Source organism: Mesoplodon mirus (assembly GCF_964341445.2).
Source record: "Mesoplodon mirus genome assembly, chromosome: 5".
Taxonomy (NCBI): Eukaryota; Metazoa; Chordata; class Mammalia; order Artiodactyla; family Ziphiidae; genus Mesoplodon; species Mesoplodon mirus.
The window spans coordinates 71236913-71255712 of record NC_138980.1 but is presented as its reverse complement, the minus strand read 5'-3'; the positions used below and the strand labels follow the sequence as shown (position 1 = coordinate 71255712).

The following is an 18800-nucleotide window of genomic DNA, read 5'->3' as shown; positions in this document are numbered from 1 at the left end:
GCAAAAGGAAAGGCCGTCTAGGGGCGGGCAGGAGGGGCCCGGGGCTGAGGGCTGGAGAAACAGACTAAGGGGCAGCCACTGCGAGGGTGCAGCGACCTAACAAGCGGCTCAGGTATCCCCTACCCCTTTAAAGCTCCCGTTTCTTCTCTGCCTGGACCTGGGGTCCCAAGGCCACAACTGGGCCCCCACCTACTGTCCGTCGCCTGGGGGAGGGGGACGGTAACGGTATTCAAAAGGGGCCCTAGTGGTAAGGGATGAAACAGGGCGTCGTGTGGAGCAAGTCTTTGGGCAGGCCCGGGAAGGAAAAAAGGGGGTCGCCAGGGCCATAGGTGAAGTCTTCGGAGGCGGCGGGGCTACTGGGGTCAGAGAGTGGCGAGGCGGCAGCGGCGCAGGGGGAGGCGGCGGCCCCGGAGCCCCAGGACTCCGCGTCGCTGGCGGGGCTCGGGGGCCCGGGGAGGCAGGGGGCACACTGCGGCGGCAGGAGGCGCTCTCGGGCACCGCCCCCGGGCAGCCCCTGGTCGGCCAGGCGCAGAGTCTCGGCCAAAGCCCAGATGTAGTTGTAGGCGAAGCGCAGCGTCTCGATCTTGGTGAGCTTGGTGTCGTCGGGGAAGGAGGGCAGCACGCTGCGCAGCGCGTCCAGCGCCGCGTTCAAGTTGTGCATGCGGTTGCGCTCGCGGTCGTTGGCCTTGACGCGTCGGCTTCTGCGCAGCGAGTGCAGCAGCGCCTCGGAGCGCACCCGCGCGCGGCCCCTGCGCCGACGCCGCTCCTGCTCGTCGTCCTGCGCACGAGGAGTGTCCGACGACCCGGGAATCCCGGTTGAGCCCTTGCGGGCCGTCATGGGCGGCCCCGAGGCGGACGTGGGCTGTTGGAGCCTGGCACAGTCCTCCTCGTCGGTGAGGAAGCCGGACAGGTCGCTGGTGCTGCTGCTGCTGGCGCAGTCGAGGTCCGAGAGGCAGGTCTCCAGAGGGGCTGGCATCGTGGCGTTGTGCAGGATCGATGGACAGCTAAGAGGGCGCTTAGAGGGCAGGAGCCCGGGCTGAGGGCAGGGCCGTCGGGGCGCACTTACGTTCCGGATGGCCCGGGTCTACTCTGTGCCGGCTGCGGGAGCCAAGGGCTGGAAGGGCGCAGGGGCGCACCGGGAACTTGGCCTCAACTCCTCGCCTCGCCTCGCCTGCAGGGGCCACGCTCCCGCCGGTCTCCCGAGTGATCTCGCCGGCGATCAGATCAGCTCGTGTGAGTACCGAGTGTGGCACACGACCGGCCTCAGGACCCCTTAAGTACTCGGCGCAACAATGGGCGCCCCCCTCCCTAGCCACCTCCGCCCCCGAGGCAGCCCCCGTGAATGGAGCTTGGCGGCAGGTCGGCCCCGTGCGGCGCCCGGGTATTTGCATAATTTATGCTCGCGGGGGGCCACGCCGCCCCTCCCCCCTCCCGGAGCGTGCCCGTAATTACCGCGGGCCAATCGGCGGCTTTGCGCGGCCCCGGGGCGGTCTCCGGGCTAACCCGGCCCGGGCGTCTCTAGGCAGTGAAACGGAGGCGGGGGCGGCCGGCGATTAGCCGCCGAGGCACGCTCCTCCAGGGGCGGGCCGGGAGCCCCTAGCTGGGGTGGGATGGGGAGGCGGGGCGCTGGGCGGAAAGTGTGAGCCGCGCAGCGAGTTGCGAAAATCTGGAGCCCGCTGGGAGCCTGGGTTCCCTCCCTCTCTCAGGCTGCTGAGTGGCTGCGTGAGTTTGGGCTAGTGATTTGACTTCACTTTCCCTATCTGTAAAATGGGGCACAAGTCTACCCTGTTGAGGATGATGTAAGATGATGTTCTTGGGACACTTGGCAGGGCGCTTTTGTGACCAAGCGCCCCAGGAATGGTTGCGAGATGCAGCGCCCTGGGAACCCGGGGAAAACCCTATTTAAGAAAACCAGAGAGTGGCCGGGTGTGGCTCAAAGGGCAGAGCGCGGAGACAGGCACGTCTGCTTAGTCCAGGTTGGTGAAGAAGTAGGGGAATGGCTCTATTGACCTTCACCTAGGGCAGGGTGCGGGCGCGCCTGGGGGGCAGCGAGGAAAGCGAAGGCATGGATGCTTTCCCAAGTTGGGTGGCGTCTTGGCCGAACCCCAGTAACCCTCCAACTACCCTCCGCCCACAACACTGTCCGAAGATTCTTAAAGTAACAGAGGCATGCGAATCCCCTTCCCTCCGGCAGCCCTCGCCGCTTCCCCCAACGCCCACCACCCTCACCACTCTTTGTGCTGCGTTTCTTGGAGCGGCGCTTGCAGCCTCTGAGACCCCCTCAGGTTCGCTAGCCAGCGAGGCTTTTCCGCCCCAGGAGAGACGATAGCAAACACTCAGTGGAGCCCCTCTCCCCCCATCCCCTCTCCCTCTTAGTGAGGTAAAAGCGCCCGTCCCAGCAGAAGGTTTCCACTCTGCATGTTAGGAGTAGCTTCTCTCTGGTCACCAATGCTGGCTCTGGAGCGATAGAGACCCAGACACCCGCAACTTTGTGCTTAGGGGAAAATAGTCACGAAGGAACAGCACCAGATTATGGGGGTGGGGAGTTAAAAACAAAATGAACACCTTCAGAAAAGTTTCAGCCTCCTCACCATATCTCAGTGGTGGCCTTGGGCCTGGTGCCTGACCTGTCCTCAGAGCCCGAGTGACTCTGTTTGGGACACTGTCCCTTTCTGAAGGGATGCCATCTGGAGGCAGATTCCATCTTGGGTGGCTGACCAGTGCTTGTCTTTTTTTTTTTTTTCTGCACCCCGCGGCTTGTGGGATTTTAGTTCCCCAACCAAGGATCAAACCCGGGTGCTTGGCAGAGCACGGAGTCCTAACCGCTGGACTGCCAGGGAATTCCCTGACCAGTGCTTGTCTTCCAGCTCACTGGACTCGACTCAGCCCTCCCTTCCCCGCTGCTGCACCCCACACATACTTGAACCTGAGGGGAAGGCTGGACATGTATACATGGGCTCTAACAGGTTTGCTAGAAGTCACAAAAGTGACTTTAATCAGCTTAAGCGAGAAAGGGAAATTGGTAGGTAATACTGGGCATCTCAAAGAACCCAAAGGCTGCTGGCATTTGTGTGATCCTTTAGGAGCCTGGAGTCCTCACTCTGCTTTTTGCCCTGTCTCTCTCTCCCTGTATCAGCTTCCCCATGGACCCAGCACGTTCCCACCAGCCTCGACCTGATGATACCTCTGGGCCCCTATATTATTTTCTTGAGACTGCTGTAATAACTTCCCACAAACTAGGGGCCTTAGAACAACAGAAATTTATTCTCTCACAGTTCAGGAGGCTGGAAGTCTGAAATTAAGGCATCAGTATGGTTGGCTCGTTTTGCAGCTCTGAGGGAGAATCAGGTCAGTGCCTCTTCTAGCCTCTGGTGACTCCTGGCAACACTTGGCATTCCTTGGCTTCTAGATGCACCACTTCAACGTCTGTATTTTTCTCCTTTGTGTTTCTGTGTCTTCTTTGCTGTCTCTTGGCCACTTGAATTTAAGACCCACCTTTATCCAGGATGATTTCATCTTGAAATCCTTACCTTAATTCCGGCTGCAAAGACCTTTGTTCCAAATAAGTTCACATTCTTAGGTTCTGGGCTGACATATCTTTTGGGAGCCACTATTCAACATACTACAGCTTCTTTTCCAAATTACTAGAAGAGAGAATCTGTTTGGTCAAGGGAACAGAGTCATCCGAATCATTTATCATTTCTTGACTGCCTTGCCCCTGAAGATCCTTCCCATTGAGGAATGTGAATGCATGAACACCTCTCTCCCCATTCCTGGCAGTTAGGGTGTGGCCATGTGATTTAAGTGGGTTAATTGCATGCCCCACTTGGAACTTAGGCTCTGAGCTGGTGACAGTTCAGAGTACACTTGTGTTGTAGCAGCAGCTTAGAAGGGCAGTGGCCAGTGGTGGCAGAGGTGGCCAGGAACCAGTGGGTGTCCTGACCTAGCTTTTCCCTGAGTGTTTTCAGCTGTGGTTCTGCACCTCCTTCCCCCCACACCCCCATTTTCCAATCCTGGTTCTCCAGCCTACCCACTGATTACATGAGAACCTCCATAGTAGGCCTTTTCCGGTAGGGCTTTTTTGCTTGAGTTGGTCAAGCTTGATGTCTGTGGTTTGCTAAATAAAGCACCAAGTTAAACACTAAGGTTGCCAAAGCATAGAGAAAGAGGCAACCCATATGCCATATTGCTTGCCTATTCTGGGCCAAGCACTGTGCTAGACACTAGGGTGACAGGGGGGAAAACCTGGCTGATGGGGGGCCATCGGCTCTGAGTCTCATAAGCCTAGGGTTCAAGGTCGGCAGGACCCTTGGAGTTTATTCATCCATCTGCTGCACCTCGTACATGAGAAACTGGGGCAGCAGATGGGGAGGTCTTTTCTCCAGGTATCCCAGGGATTACTGGTGGTCAAACTAGGACCAGATTCAGGGGTCTTTTCAGCCCCCATTCCATGTTTTTCCATCACAATTAATCAGTAAATACACAGTAAACACCTACTGCATGCCACATGCATGGTGCCAGGTGCTCTGTGGAGAGTCAGGCAGAGCTATAGTCTTGGGGCAGGGGAGACGTGGCCACAGAAAGGTGACCTGCCACTGGCTGAGAGAAGTGCTGGGGGCCCACTAAGGGAATAGATCTGAAGAGCACTGTGCACCCGCCAAAGGGAAGGGGATGTTCAGGGAAGGCTTCCTGGGAGAGGGGGACTTGAGAAGGCCTCGAAGGGTAGGTGGGATGTGAATAGACAATCTAGGTAGAAGGTAGGGGTAAGGATGACTGTGGCAGCCAGTCTGAATGGGGCTTCTTTGGGGGTCTAGTTGATGAGGATAGGGGACAGTTGTGATGGGCCTTGAATGGCCATGGCGACCTTTCTCCTTCCTTTGTGTCTCCTCTCCTGCTGCTTCTTTCTGAGCAGGGCTGTCACAGTTGTTCCAGTGGTTTATTGCACAAGGGCATCCAGGGCAAGTCGGGGCTAAAATCTAGCTTCTCCAGCACTCGCTAAGCCATGCTTTTCACATGTGCACAAAGGCACCTCATGAGCTAGCAGTGACTCTGTGCTCTCTCCTGCCTTTGTCCCCCACCTCTGCCGGAGCCTTACTGACCTGACCAGGCAGGCGTCTTAGCCTTGCCCTGTCTGCTCCTGGCTTTGGGACAGTGCATGGGGCAGCTCCTCCTTGGACATTAGTGCCTGTCCCTTGTGTTTTGAATAAGTAAGTGCATCTGAGGCTTGGGGGCCCTTCCTACAAGTGACCCACTAAGGATGGAGCTGAACCCTGGGAAGATGAGAATGAGATGGTAGCTTAGGCTCTGACCTGCTCTCTATGAGGCTCAGAGCTTTCTCCTTGAGAGAAAACAGCTGGGCCCCTTATAGGAGGACATATATCCTTGCTGGGGGAGCTAAAAATTTCCCTTACCCCCATAATCCCTTGGAGCCTAGTACAGAGCACATCTGTGGAAACCCTCATTCTCAGAGCACAATAGGATATGATGTGAGCATGTAATAAAACCAACCACAGCAGGCACCGAGGTGGTGAGGGCTGAGCCAGGCGTTCTGGCTGCCTGATGTGTGAGCCATTCAGCTGCCAATGTGTGGGGGGCGGAGGAGGTGGGGTACAGATATTCCAAAGGACTGGATTAAGCCAGAGTTCCTCACACTGTGGTCACCTGAGGTGGTAGTGATGATGGAGGGCCCCACCCCGGATGCCCAGAATCATAACCTCTGGAAATCTGGACCACATACTGAAGTCACTGTTGACTTATACCTAGAGCCTCTGTTTGCCCCTCATATTGGAACAGATATCTTGCTTTAGCATCCACCCTTCTATCCTGTGCTTGCCTAAGCCCTCGAGGCAGCTTGGGCGTGTTCCTGTGACACCTCAGAGGAAGTCCAAGTGATGCCAAGACTGGGGGTCCTCCTGCAACTTTGCCTGCCCGTCTGACAACTGGGGGCGTAAGGAGAGAGGAGAATCCTGGAAAGGCGTGCTGGTGCACACCAGAAGGTGAATACCTGTTCAGGGCGGCTCTGGAGGTCTGACTCAAGACCACTGTGGAACCAGCAGGGAGGCGATTTCGGTTCCTTCTTGAGAGGATCTTTCTGATGTCAACACACTGGTGAAGGGAACAGCTTTCTGGAGAGATGGGAGAGAGAGGCTCTCAGTGTTGAGCAAGTCATCCGATGCTTCCAGAGTCTTTTGAGATTCTTGGTGTATTTTTTTTTTTTTTTTTTTTAGTGAACAAAGGTCAAAATAGGAGAAAATAGTGGCAAATTATAAATGTTTATATGTAATAGATTAGTGTGGTTAGCACATAAAAATACAAAGCAGTCTGTGCTGTTCCCAAGACAATTTCTGGATTTTAAATGAACATTAAATTATAGTGCCTGTAGACGTGAAGATCCAGGGGTGGATCAGATTTAAATTTGTGGTTGCCCATCTTCCTCCTCCAGTCCCTGTCAGTGTCTCAGTGACCACGTGTAGCCTTCAATCACAGTTAGTACCCGCAGCCCACAGCCCTTTTGAGGGCATGAGGCTGAGCCAGGTGACCCCCTTGCCCATCCTCCCTTTCAGTTGTCATAAACACATAAGCCCAAGGTTGAGCAAACTATCTTTTAGAGGTGCTGTGTTAGGAATGAGGCTGAGGGATTAGTGTCCCGTAATTGGAAGTGCTGGGATGGTAATCTGCATGCGTTGGAGTGGGGAAGGACATTATTGCATTTTGTAATTTCCCTCCAAATTGTTTTAGCTGAGATTGATGATTCCCCATCCACTCCAACTGATTAGACAGAATATTAAGAGTGTTGTGGCACCTACATGTATCTGAATGTTGTGAGGTTACAGGCAAAGTTCTTTTCTCACAGTATACCTAAGCTCTCAGGGGCAGTTCTGACAGGAGAGGTGAATGGTGCTGGCACCCCACTAAGCCGCTCATCCATCCGGGTTTGGCCATGGACAGTGCACAGCACTGAGTTTATAAGGTCACTGGACAGTGCTGATGTCCACAGGGGTGGCCTTGATGGGAATTTTTACACAAAGTAAAGCTATGGCGAGGGCCACCCTTTCTGAACAAAATTGCTCCATTTCCATCATCCTTTTCTTTCTGGAGCTACCTGGGGGGAGGGGACAGCACTGGTTTTGTGGGTGGCATTTTGGAAAGAAAATGTCATAATCTTTTTAGAAAAAAGGAAGGAAAGGTGCAGCTATTCAAGAGGACGGGATGAAGGATGATGTGGGCCCCAGAGGTGTGCAGTGTTCCTTTCAGTCGGTTAAATACACCCGCAGATATGCGTTTCCATCTGAGAGAAGCAGGGTGGGGTTGGGGGAATGGAAAGGAGAAACAATTCCCTATTTTCTTTACTGATGACCCATGACAGTTGTGGAAGGGGGGGGCAAAGGGGGGGGAACAAGGCAGGAGGGGGGAAACAGAGGGGTCTTTCAGTGACAGAGCAAGGAAAATGGCAAATTATCCATGGTTTCCAGAAATCCGTGGAGGCCCCTTCGGCCCCTGCCCTGCTAAATACAGTGCCGGCTGTATGCATTTCCCACCTCGGAGATGTCTGCTTGAATATTCTTTGGCACTGTGTGCTGACGTGTTTGGTTGTGTACAGTCTGCCTACGTGTGGGATGAATCTTGGCCTCCAGGGGAAGTCCTGGTACAAATCTACTCTATTCTAGTGCTGTGGAAGAAATGCCCTCCAAAGACATGCTGGGCAACTCTGCAGCAGATAAATTCTTTCCACAAGAATTTTTCAAATTCGAATGGAGTTAGTTCTCAAGCCTGTGTGGGGGGCAGGGGGACAATGCATGCTTGGGGTGGCCCCAGGTTTGAAGTGCGTTTTTTAGTTTGGGCCAGTCTTGGGTGAAACAATGTCCTTTTTGTGCCCAGAGTAGAGTGGGGGAGGCGAAGGGGATGTGCACACTTATGCAGGGAGGGCCTGCAAGGGTGCCGGCCCTGAAATGAAGAAGGAACAGGCAGAAGGTGCTCACCCCCGCCCCTCCTCAGCTGTGAGGCCTTCAATCATTCTCACATCAGCTGCTTGAGGCTACCAATCAATCCAGAACCTCCTTCAAAGCCTCTGAATTTTGCTTTTGTAGATTTTTTGAAGTCAAATCTTCTGGGCTTAGATCAACACACACACACACACACACACACAACGTAACCCCTGCTGTCACTGTCACTAGATTTAGCTCCCCAAATCCAGGCTGCACCTGCCACAGGATATTGCTAAAGCCAGAGTTAATTTCACTGAGCAGTTTCATCTTGGTCCACTTCATGTTTTTGAATTCTTAAGAACGTCTTCAGTTGAGATTAAAAAAATCACCCCCCACCCAAGATGCTTGTGAGTCAAGTGTGGGAAAACTGTGTGATGCGTGAGTGTATTCTCTTCGGTGTGTACAAAAGAAGTCGCAGGGAGATTCATCCGAACGGAATTTAACTATTGAGTTAGGGAGAGTATTCAGATATAAACACAGAGAATTGAGAAATAGCTGAAGTGTTTGCCTTTTTGCTTTTCTCTACCTTAATGCTCGGCTACATAAAGTCACGTTGGGTTCGAACACAAATGCATTTTGTTTGTAGTAATTAAAATGTTTTAATGAGACAACCATAAAATCCACCATTAATTATTTTATTTCAAACACTTCTGCCTTCTTTTGAACCAGGTCTATTTAGAAATAGTTTAGAGAGTAGCCTGCAGTTTTATTCTTTCCTCTGCATTATACACAGGAGTGGAGAAGTCATTTATAAATAATTACACAATGTTTTGGGTCTTTGGGCTTGTATAATATATCAAAGCGATTAGTACACTTATTGTTCCATTGTAAATGCTTTTTTTCTCCTTTCAGTTTCACTTGCCTTGTCTTCTAGCTAAACCTTTTTCTGGAAATCTTTTGTCTTCTTCATTCTTCTTGCTTGTTACAGTCCAGGAGCATTCTTCTTATTCAAACACTCGCAGCAGGGGCAAAGAAAGTGACTTCGGCCGCATCTTAAGTTTTACCATAACTTTCTGGCATTTTCTTTTCTTTCAGTTTTCCCAGACTACCTAGGGGCAATGAAGAATTATAACATACATGAATTATTGGTACTTCCCTCGAGTTAAAGGGGGTAAGAAGGTGCCTCATTTTCTATGCCCCCGAGGGCCGTAGCGAGCCGGCGGCGGCTGAACAATGTATCGATCGCTTTGCATCTCTTTGGGACGCCGGCCGCGCCCGAGGCCCCACCCTCGCCGCCACTGCCGCAGCGGGTCTGCTCCGGCCCCGGACAGCCGGCCTTCCTCGACTTCTTTCATGGAGCCACAAATAAAGACTCTTTGGCTGGAAGAAAGGGGTCTTCTTCCTCGCGCCGGCGACCGTGGCGCCGCGGCTCCGTCCACGGCGCGGGGCTGGGCGGGGGCGCGCGCGGGGCTGGGCGGGGGCGCATCCCAGAGCGTGCGCGCGCGCGCGGGGCTGTGCGGGCGTCAGGCTCCCGGGCGCGCGGCCTCCGACTCCCCTGCCAGGCCCGCTCGCCTCCTGAGCCGCGTGAGGGGATTAGGGCCGCACGAGAGGCGACTGCGCCGCGGCTGCCGGCCACGTGAGGAGAGACGTGGCTTCAAAGGTCCCCACCCAACTAATCCTTGTCATCCGGTAGGCCTGCCGCGCCGCGCCAGCCCCGCGCCTGGCCCTGGGGCTGGCTCGCGGCCCCAAGACGACCACCTGTCCCCTCCCCAGCCGGCTCCGGCGACCCCGGCGAGTTCGGGGGCGGCCCCCCCCACGCCCACCGCGCCTGCGCAGCCGCGGGGGCCGTGGTCCACTTAGGACCCTTCAGATGCTCTCCTGGAGAATAAGGACGAAATCGGGGAATACGGGTGTTAGCATTAAAATAGGGCCAACAAGAAGACAAATGATAAAAGATGCGCCCAAGAAAAAATACGGGCGAAGAAAACCCGCGGGAGAGGTCCAGCTCTCCCCGCTGGGGCGTCTTCCAGGCGGGAGGGCGTTCTGTCACTCGGTCCCCCCTCCCCGCCGGCCCCCGCCCCTCTGCCCGAGGAACACGTCGCAATCTGTCAGGCCCTCGGCCCTGTTTCCATATGAAGGGCGCGCCGGCGCCTTGGGAGCGATGAATGGCCGCTCGCGGTCGGGCGGGCGCACACGCCCCCGGCCCGGGCTGGATTTGGCCGCATTTGCATAGCAGGTGCTGATCCTTGTCCATTCTTACTTAAAGAAGTTTTAATATGGGATAAATTACCAGGAATTAGGAGCAGGCGTGGGCGGGAATAAAGGAACCGTGTCGCCCGTCTTCTTCCCGCTGCCTGGCTCGGGGAAGGAGAGAACTATTCAGTGAGATTCAACTTTTAAAAGTCGTCTCCTCAACAAGCCACAAACCCCCGAAAAGGAGTGGAGAGAAAACAGGAGGGTACTTTCAACGATTTGATTTTAGAATCTGTTCTGCTGCGAGTAAAGCAATAATCCCAGGGATAATAATACGATTAGCGCTCAGAGATCTTTGAGTCAGAAAGTCTAGTCGAGTTTAAAACGTTAATCCTGACCCTAATCCGCCCAGTTGGCGGTGTGGAAGTGCTGTGCCACGAGACTTTGTTTTCTTCCCCTACTCTTAAAGAAACATCGGGCGAGGCCCACCTCGGCCCATTTCTTGATGAGGAGGAGGGCACACCGGCTCTGGACCACCGCCAGGCACCAGCCAGGGCTTCCTCTGGGCAGGGGTGCTAGCTCCCCCTTTCCTTGGGGAAACAGGGCCACGTGGCTGTGCCGGCCTCTGGGGTTCATTCCATCTGTCTGGAATCTCGCAAAGCCTTGGAGCAAAGTGGAGTTTTGAAGAGATGGGATTTTGAAGAGACAGTGATTGGGGCAGGCTCATCATCGACTTGGTCCTGTCTCCCAGCCTCCTTTCAGCCAGACCCAAAGCTATCTTCTTCAGAGGGAAGAGGTGTTCAGGGTCTCAGGGACTGGAGAAGGGGAATGGCTGCCTCACCCTCCAGCCTGCCAGGTGTGGGTCTGCTTATCATCTTCAAGGGAGAAGCGTCTGGAGTCTGGGACCCTTGAGGGGTCTCCAGATACTTGGGGGACTGAGAAGGGGCCACGGTGAAGATACTGCTGCCCGCATGCTCTCCCCACCAAGATGCTGTCAGACTTACCGTCAGACATGCTGTCAGGCAGCATGGGGACAACAGGCTGCCTGCTCTCTGAGGGGGCAAGTGCCAAGGCTTTCATCTTCCTTGCCCTCTGTCTGAGGAGCTTTACTCCTTCTCTCTCAGTCCCACACATTGCTTTTTAGAGCTCAGCTCGCTCTGACCTCTGGTGTTTTCTCTCTCCTTGCCCAGGTTGACCCCACTTTGGGGCAGAATCGCACCTGGGACGGTGCAGGCAGGCCTCTGGCTTGCCCCAAGCGCTTCCCAACATGCCTGCTTTTCCCGGAAGAAAGTGTGAGATGCCCAAACGGACCATATGGTTTGGAGCGAGAGCCTTGGAGCCCACAGACAATGGGGAAGTGAGAGGCCCAGGTCAGTGGCGGAGCTCGCGCGGCTGCAAACCTCTCTTTCAGCTTAATGAAGCTGTTGTCTGGGGGTAATGATGCAAATGCCCCGGCCCTTTCTCGCCTGCGATAGTCTAGAACGTGATTTGTCATACAATCTGAATCTTTGGGAGGACTTTAGACAGAACCTCCCCCAAAGATGGAGATGAGCCATATGTGCACTTTGCATCTGAAGTGGGGGTGGGGACAGTGGGAGGAAGGACGCCGCCCACACCGACTTTCCAGAAGGACAGTGTTCTGACAGCCTGGAAGACCCGGTCCAGGTCCCGATGAGCCCAGTGCTGCCTGACCCCAGGAGGCTCGTGAATGGGTGCAGCACCGTAGTATGTAAAGACAGATTAGCAATGTGTGTTGGAAAAAAATGGGGAGGATCTGGATAGTCCGAGTGGGGTGGTCATTGTTTGCCTCATTCCTTTTCCCCGTGCTGCATGGTGAGGATGGAGGAGGGGCCCTTCTGGATGGAATGCTCACTTAATAACAGTGCTTAGATTTCACTGTGCTGAGTGCTCCAGCTGATGCTAATTGGGGCCAGGATGAAACTTCAAAGAGTATTTCTGAAACAGAAATAGTAAAAGAGAAGCAGAGACCAGGTGCCAGGCATCCTGGGCCTGGGGCAGGTTGGGGTGCATACGAACTAAAGTGAGAAAGACAAGCAGGGAAAGTGTGAAAACCAGCTCCTACTGTGTGCGTATGCGAAGGAGAAAGCAGGCGTTTCATTGCACCTCCAGCTGGGGCACTGTGGGTCCCCCCAGAGTCTGGGCACAGAAATATATTACTCATGATCAGTCTAAGCGAAGTGGATTGCTGTGGAATGCATCTGTCTAACAGCCTTGTTTTGTTGGATGCATTAGAGAAGCACCAGTGGCCCCAAATGACCCTAATAACAGCAGTGACAGTGTGGGGCATGGGGGGAAGGGTCTGTGGCATGGAGCCCACCCTAGAAAAAAAGAGAGCAGGAGAAGCAAAGATAACATGAGTGCACCCACAGCCCTTCCTCACCTTTAGGGGAGTGGGGAGTTGGGTTGCACACTTCTCTGGGATTACTCCACCTCTTGTAACCCAAGAGTTGGTCCACAAGTTGGCATCGCAGTCCCAGGCTCTGCTGGGGGCTCAGCCGCTGAGCTCGCAGAGGGCTTGCTGGGTGGGTATCTGTTCACTCATTCTGTGGCAGTGTAACCTTAGGAGATAAAATGGGGTGGGGTGGGAAATGGAGGCACCTTAATCCGAGGGGGAGAGGTCCTTAATTACCCTTGCTAGCTGGTGGGGGGGGTGGTCAGGGCAGATTGAAATCCTGGTCACGCTTTCTCCACCTATCACTCCCATGGCCACAGGTTAAGTTGTAGGCAAGCTCTGCCAAAGCCCTGGCCACAGGGTACTCTGTCTGCGCCCTCAGACGCCTCCAGCCTCCTCTCTGGGCACTGAGAGAGAAGAGGGGGGAGTTACCGCAGTAACAACACCAGCTCTCAAAGCCCAAACCGCAAGCTGCTCACTGCAACACCTGTTACCACCGGGGGTGGGGGGGGGGGGTGTGTCCGGGAGCTGGGAGGTGGCTGTCCTGGAGTCCGGGGCAGGCTGGAGGTGGGGGACGCCGGGAACCCAGTGGGACTGGATTTTCTGCTCATTTGAGGGCTATGCAGAAAGCTTTGTTTAGAAAAATGGGAGTCTTTCTAAAACATCCCAATCTCCTTTCTTGCTTTAACAAATATGTGCCAGATGCCATTTACATGCACGCAGGAAATGGCCAGGGTCCTCTTTACTTCTGAATCCATTGTCATCATCATCATCATCCATATAGATATAAATAATATTTGTGAACAACTTTTGTGAGTGGGACACTGAGCTGCACTCTCAATATGCATGATTTTATTACTCACAAGTCTGTGAGATGTATGTTTTTATTTGCCTTTTTTTTTCTGCCTTTTAAATATGAAGAGACTGAGGCTTAAGGAGGTTAAGACACATGCCCGACGTCGTGAGGTCGGCAGGCAGGAGAGTCAGAAATGGAACCCAGGGCTCTCTGGCTTCAGTGCCCATGACGTTGACCACTCATCATCCTCCTTCTGTCCCTTTCTTCCTTTCTGTGAACGCCCACTCTGTGGCAGCTCCACCTAGGGTCTGGGGACATGGAATGGAAACCACAGCCCTACTCTGTAGGGAGGGGTGGCCGTCGCAGGTGTGGAGGTGAGGGACATTGATTCGAATGTATTTTAAAGTGTGAAGTGTGTGCCCTGCTCTTGCATATGTGTTCAACTTCCCAGCTCCAGGAAAGTCTGGGCCGAAGAGAGAATGAATCAGGTGTGAGAGGTTTAGCTTTGCATGGCGCAAGGCTGTGTGCTTCTGAGGGGAATGTGTCTAAGGTGCGTCTCTCTCTAGGCATGGGGACATTTCCTGACTTGGCTAGACAGAGCACATTTCTGACTTGGGCCTGACCCCCATAGGATGGTTTTGTGTCATGCCCAAACCCACAGCACTCTCTGAATCACGCCTTTTGTGCCAGAGGAGACCTCTGCACCTGCTGGAGCTGGAGATGTCTCTTCCCCTTATGAGAGAGAGCTGTGCAAACGTGCTTCTCTAAGCAGTGGACACGGGCAGCCTTTCCAGTCCCAGACAGAGAACAGACATCCCCGGAACACTCAAGGGGGCGGGGAAGAGGAGGGACTCCTCAAAGCAGAGTGGGGGCTGAGCGGTTGCTGGGGACAAGGCAGCTGGGTGGGTGACCACCAGCAGAAAGAGACCTGGAACTGGTTGCAGGGAAAGCCATTTGCAGTAACAGAGGCCAGAAGCGCACCTCCATTGTTCCCAGGAAATGACCCACGTGGCATGTTTAGGGTGGGAATGTGAGGGCCCCTGCCCTCCTCTCAGACCCTCAGCAGCCCTCTCAGTTGCTCCCCGCCATCCCCTAAGTCCTGACTCTGCCCACTGAGCACTGGCAGTGGGTCTAGCTGAAGGTTGGGTGTAGAAGAAGACCCCACTCCTGCCCTCAAAGAACTGGTAGTCTGTCTGGGAGTCGGAACAGAAGCATGCAGAGCAGCCAGCGGTCAGCATTTGAATGCAGCTCTGCCTGTATGCACTCACCCGCTCAGCCAATCACCCGCCAGTCATTTATGGAGTGCCTCGCAGGTGCAGGGGTCGCTGTGTGTAGTGCTGGAAAACCCAACAGAGCTGCTCTTCTGGAACTTACTTTCCAACAGGAAAACAGACCACAGTCACAAAAATGAAGAAACATTTAAGATGACAGCAGGTGGTAACGAGTGCTAAATAAACAGGGTGCCATTGTGAGGAAAAACAGGAGAAACCTACTCCAGCTGAGGTGGCAGAGATCTCTGAGGAGATGACATGGAAGCTGAGACTTGAAGGATGAGAAGGAGCCAGCCATGGAGAGAGCTAGAGGGAGAGCATTCCAGGCAGAGGCCCTAGCAAGTGCTGACTCGGGGGCAGGAACAAGCTTGTATTGTGTGAAGAACTGATGGAAGACCAGGGTATGTTAAGAAAGCCTTCAGGGGCTTCCCTGGTGGCACAGTGGTTGAGAGTCCGCCTGCCGATGCAGGGGACATGGGTTCATGCCCCGGTCTGGGAGGATCCCATTTGCCGTGGAGTGGCTGGGCCCGTGAGCCATGGCCGCTGAGCTTGCACGTCCGGAGCCTGTGCTCCGCAACGGGAGAGGCCGCAACAGTGAGAGGCCCGCGTACCGCAAAAAAAAAAAAAAAAAAAAAAAAAAGCCTTCAGGAGTGAGGTGCAAACCTTGGACAAACAATGCATATCAGCATAACATGAGTAAGAACAGGCGTCTACTGATCGCTCACCAGGTGCCTAACACTGTGCTCATGTTACACCTGATTTACTCCTCACACCAGCTGGATGAGGTGTGCACTGTCATACTCCTAGTCATGCAAAGGTCAGACAGGTGAAGTCAATTGCCAAAGGTCGTGGAGCAAGTCAGTGGTGTAACTGGGTTTTGAACATGTCTGATTCAAGAGCCCTGGTTCATAACTACTAGGTGATTCTGTCTCCCACACACCTGCTACATGGAAAGGACAGAGAAGGGAGGAACCAGAGAAAATTGTAGTCATGGCCTACAGTGTAGGCTGTTGGGAAGATCATGTAGAGAGAAGTGTGGACAAACATACTGAAAAGTCATTATTAAAGCTATACTGCATCCTAAGGAGTTTATTATTCTTTGATGAGCAGGGCTTCCTTTAGAGCATCTTAGCTGTCTAAAGGTGGAAAACAGCGCTACCTGTTGGTGAAAAAGGGTGGTGGTTGTACGACAACTGGAGAACACTTGGATCCATCCCTGGTGAAGCGTTTCTCGGTCACCCCCAGGATGTGCAGGCTTGCACTGGGCTGGTGGGTGAGGATGTGGCAAGAGGAGTGGGCTGAGGGCTGGAGGGAATGCAGGAGAACTCGGAGGCACAGCTTTGCCTCCAGAATAGAGAGGGCTGAGTTGGGAGGTTGGGCTCCCCACTCTGTCTTAGTCATGGGCACACCAGGGGATCTCAGAAAATAAAAATGGGGATGTGGAAAAAGTGAGAGATCTAGGAAGGCTCGAGAAGCTGGGAGAGGCTCCAGCAAAGAGGCAAAGCCTGAGCAAGCAAGTATTTGTGCGTAACTGTGAAATGTTGTAAGTTCTTCACTGCAGTATTGTTTGAAATTTAAAAGGTGGAAACGACCCATGTGTCCATCAGTAGAGGGTTGGTAAATAAATACGTTGCATGCATATCACGGAATGCTACACAGCTGTAAGAAAATAATGAGCAAGCTCTTTATGCAGTGATATGGAAAAGTCCCCAAGGTGTATTAAGAGGGCAAAACAAAACAACAGCAAAGATTAAGGTGTAGAACAGTGTGCACAGTATGCCATGTTTTATGTAAAAAGAAGAGGGGGTATAAAATATTTATGTTGTTTGTCTGAGCCAAAGGTAACTCTGGAACATGCACAGGAAACTGTTAACACAGCGGTTGCCTGAGTGAGTGGGTGGGAGACAGGAATGGGAGGGGGACCAATTGTCTTATATCTTCTTATTTTTTAAAATTTTTAAATTAAGTGTATAAATCCCATATTCAGGTTACCGTTTTTTAAAATAAATTTATTTATTTTATTTATTTATTTATTTTTTTGGCTGTGCTGGGTCTTCGTTGCTGTGCACGGGCTGTCTCTAGTTGTGGTGAGTGGGGCTACTCTTCATAGCGGCGCACGGGCTTCTCATTGCAGTGGCTTCTCTTGTTGCGGAGCACAGGCTCGAGGCGCGAGGGCTTCAGTAGTTGTGGCACGTGGCTCAGTAGTTGTGGCTTCCAGGCTCTAGAGTGCAGGCTCAGTAGTTGTGGTGCACGAGCTTAGTTGCTCCACGGCATGTGGGATCTTCCCAGGCCAGGGCTCGAACCCATGTCCCCTGCATTGGCCAGCAGATTTTTTTTTTTTTTTTTTTTTTTTTTTTTGCGGTACGCGTGCCTCTCACTGTTGTGGCCTCTCCCGTTGTGGAGCACAGGCTCCAGACGCACAGGCTCAGCGGCCATGGCTCACGGGCCTAGCCGCTCTGCGGCATGTGGGATCTTCCCGAACTGGGGCACAAACCCGTGACCCCTGAATCGGCAGGCGGACTCTCAACCACTGTGCCACCAGGGAAGCCCTGGCCAGCGAATTCTTAACCACTGCGCCACCAGGGAAGTCCTCAGGTTAATGGTTTTAAAAAGGAAAATTATAAACAAACAAAAAATAAAATGGAATTCTGATCCCATTGTGGCTTAACACCACTTCTCCTCCCCTGGGTCTTTGCTTCCTTGGGTCTGGAGCTGGTAAGCCCTTGTGGGCCACGTGCAGCCCAGAGTTGTAGAATCTGAGAGTTGGAGGAGACCTTTTATCCAATGAATTGGAAACCTGTAAACCTTGTATGTGTGAGATAACTTGTCCCTCGAAGGATTGTTGTTAGACTTCGTTCATCCGTGTTTTCTGATTCCCACGAGATTCACAAAGTTGCATGCATAAGCTTTCTGTGCTTTATTATAATTAGTGATGAGTCCAGGTAGCTGTGCATTTGGTTGGTCTCAATTATTGACTGAATTCCTACTAGGTTTGGGTGCTGGGCTGAGCCCTGGGAGTGTCCCAGAGAAGCCATGGCCCCCGGTTCTGCCCTTGGGGGGGCTCACCATCTGGTGAGGAGAAGGGAATGTGACCAGCGCCATGGTGGCAGAAAGCAGGGGGCTAGTGGGTGTCCCCCACTTGAGGGAATCACTCAGGTCTGCCTGGCAGAACTAGGATGCAGGCTTCAGGGTGAAGGGAGCACTTACGTGGAGACTCAGAGCATGAGTGGTGAGCAAATGCACCCCTAACACTGAGAATCAAGGAGAAATGGCTGTTTGTTTTTAGTGTTCAGCATAAGCATGTGTTATTTTTCAAGGGCTCTATGTTCACTTAAAAAAAAGAAAGATGTGCCTTCTGTTTCTTCCTCGTAGTCTCCATTAAAATTAGTGTAAGAAACCGTTTTCTCTGCACCCTGGTTGTCGCTTCCGGGTTTTACGGTGCAGGGGTGTGGAGGGCGTCAGACGTGGCCCTGATCTTCCTGCCGGCACTCTGCCCCCTCAGCCCCTGCCCGTGTCCCAGGCCTAGCTCTGTCCACCAGAGTAGATCTGACATATACGACCCTGTGGGGCCTCGGTCACTAGAGACTCCACTTCCTGTTGTTACATAGGGTGCTCCTAGGCTGCTGTCCCCCAGCCCCCCGCTGAGGCCTCATAATTAGGCTGTGTTCCCTTTGTGACCTCAGTTGACCTGTTTGTGAAATAAGAAGGCTGGACAAGGTGAACTACTGGAGGCCTTCCAGAACTCAGCCCTATGACCATGATGCTGAACACGGGAAAGCTCACGTCATTTCCCAGGGAATGGGGTCCAGTATAGTCAGGTGGCCATGGCCTCCCTCCACCTTTCTGTCACAATAAAGATGATCTTTCCTTGAGGCTCAACCAGAGACAGCATAGCTCCACAAAAGAACATTCAAGGGAGCTGGGGACCAGTATGGGTCTAGGCTGAGACCTGTCCCCTTTCTGGGCCTCAGTTCCTGGCTGGGGTCACCAGGAGGCTGATGGATCAGGCCCTTTCCAGCTCCAGCTTTACCAGAAGCATCCCTGGTCCCTCGGTGGCAGGTGTGGAATCTGGGTCCTCTAGACTAGCCTCTCCCCTCGGCCTCCTGAATGTGCTTTCTCAGACGTCTTGTGTGAGTGAATTAGAGCTGTGTGTGTCCCAGTTCTGTGTGCAAGCCTCTTAATCAGTGCTCCATAGAGAGGAG

At 53.3% G+C, this 18800-nt stretch overlaps 1 protein-coding gene across 1 annotated transcript; it reads right to left on the bottom strand.

Annotated features, from left to right (window-relative positions):
* Window positions 1-241: 241 nt before the first annotated feature.
* Window positions 242-976, bottom strand: NEUROG1 (neurogenin 1; the record flags this gene model as incomplete). Its single annotated transcript, XM_082623844.1, has 1 exon — window positions 242-976. One exon carries the CDS (start codon window positions 974-976, stop codon window positions 242-244), a length of 735 nt encoding a protein of 244 aa, XP_082479970.1.
* Between the last annotated feature and the right edge of the window lie 17824 nt (window positions 977-18800).